The sequence below is a fragment of the Vombatus ursinus genome, unplaced genomic scaffold, assembly GCF_900497805.2.
Source record: "Vombatus ursinus unplaced genomic scaffold, bare-nosed wombat genome assembly UNPS02014768.1, whole genome shotgun sequence".
In the NCBI taxonomy this organism is placed as follows: Eukaryota; Metazoa; Chordata; class Mammalia; order Diprotodontia; family Vombatidae; genus Vombatus; species Vombatus ursinus.
Genome location: NW_020954546.1, coordinates 34,168,784 through 34,170,077, shown reverse-complemented (window position 1 = coordinate 34,170,077; position 1,294 = coordinate 34,168,784). Strand labels below are relative to the sequence as shown.

At 40.5% G+C, this 1,294-nt stretch overlaps 1 protein-coding gene across 1 annotated transcript in view; it reads right to left on the bottom strand.

Annotated features, from left to right (window-relative positions):
* LOC114042945 (filaggrin-2-like) overlaps positions 1-1,294 on the bottom strand; it is a 4,162-nt gene that overhangs the window by 346 nt on the left and 2,522 nt on the right. Inside the window, exon 3 of the mRNA XM_027861723.1 lies at positions 6-824. Within this exon, the coding sequence (XP_027717524.1) occupies positions 6-824 (819 nt within the window). The remainder of the gene's footprint in view (positions 1-5; positions 825-1,294) is intronic.

Below are 1,294 nucleotides of genomic sequence, written 5' to 3'. Positions count from 1 at the left end.
CCCACAGGAATGCCTATCTTGGGGTGTGAACCAGATCCATGTCCCCTTCTGGTAGATGACTGACCTGAATGTGACCCATATTGGCCAGATCCAGAGGACTGCCTGGAGCCAGAGTCAGAGCCAGAGCCAGAGCCGGTGCCAGAATTGTATTTCCCTGTACTTGAGGACTGAAAGCTTCTGAGAATTTCTTCTTGTTCTTCAAAACTCACTAATGGGACGTTTTCTCTAGATTTGCTTTCTTGTTTCTTAAATCCATCTTCTTGACTCCTTTTGGAGTTATATCTTTTCTCACCCTCTTGACTTGCGTTTTCAGAGTCAGTGTTATATTCTTTTCCTCCATGAACTCTGGATGGGCTTGTCCTTGAATTCTGTTTCCTCCCACCCTGTTTGCTTGAGTGGGATATATGTTTACTATCTTTGCTCTTTCCTGAATTGCTTGAATTTGACTCAGGATTTATTTTCTTTGAGACCTTCTTCTGTGAGCTTGACAGAGAACCTTCGCTCTCTCTCCCTCCCAAGCCAGACCTATGCCCGACTTCCTGTGTTTCCTGTGATTGCCCGGTTTTGGATTTACTATATCCTTTTTCATTTTTCCAACTTGAATTATTTGAGTCTGATTCACCTCCTTTTTGTTCTTCTTCCTCTTCTTCTCTTTCAGTCTGATCTTCATGGTGACCGTGGCAGTACTCTGTCTTGTAGGCTTTGTTGAATGCCATTGTCAGCTTGAATATCATCAACAGGAACTCAGTAAAATCTATTCTCTTGTTACGATCTTGATCCATATTAAGCATGAAGACATCCACAGTATCAGCATCTCTTGGATTCTGTACAAGAGCAAGATGCAAAAAAGAAAACCAATGAATCTGAAACACATTAAAGGAGTCTTGTTTGGTGGTGCATATTGGTGCACCTAGGTGGACTCCAACCATTCCCTGCTGCCCTGCCCTTATTCTGTTCATTGTCACTGGACAGAGGGTCATATTTAGGGAACAAATAGCATTAGCCAGATGGGAATACTGTTTGGTAAGAAGTTGAGTGAATATAAGACAGCTGGTGCTTTTGGAGCTATGATGAATACAACAGAAACAGTAGGCTAGATTTGTATCAACCTCTGGGAATCACCAATTAGTAAATATGATAGGCTTTCTCTTCATCTTTGTTTCTTTGGACCTCTGAATACTCCTGAATATGTTTTCTTTCTTTCTTTCTTTCTTTCTTTCTTTCTTTCTTTCTTTCTTTCTTTCTTTCTTTCTTTCTTTCTTTCTTTCTTTCTTTCTTTCTTTCTTTCTTTCTT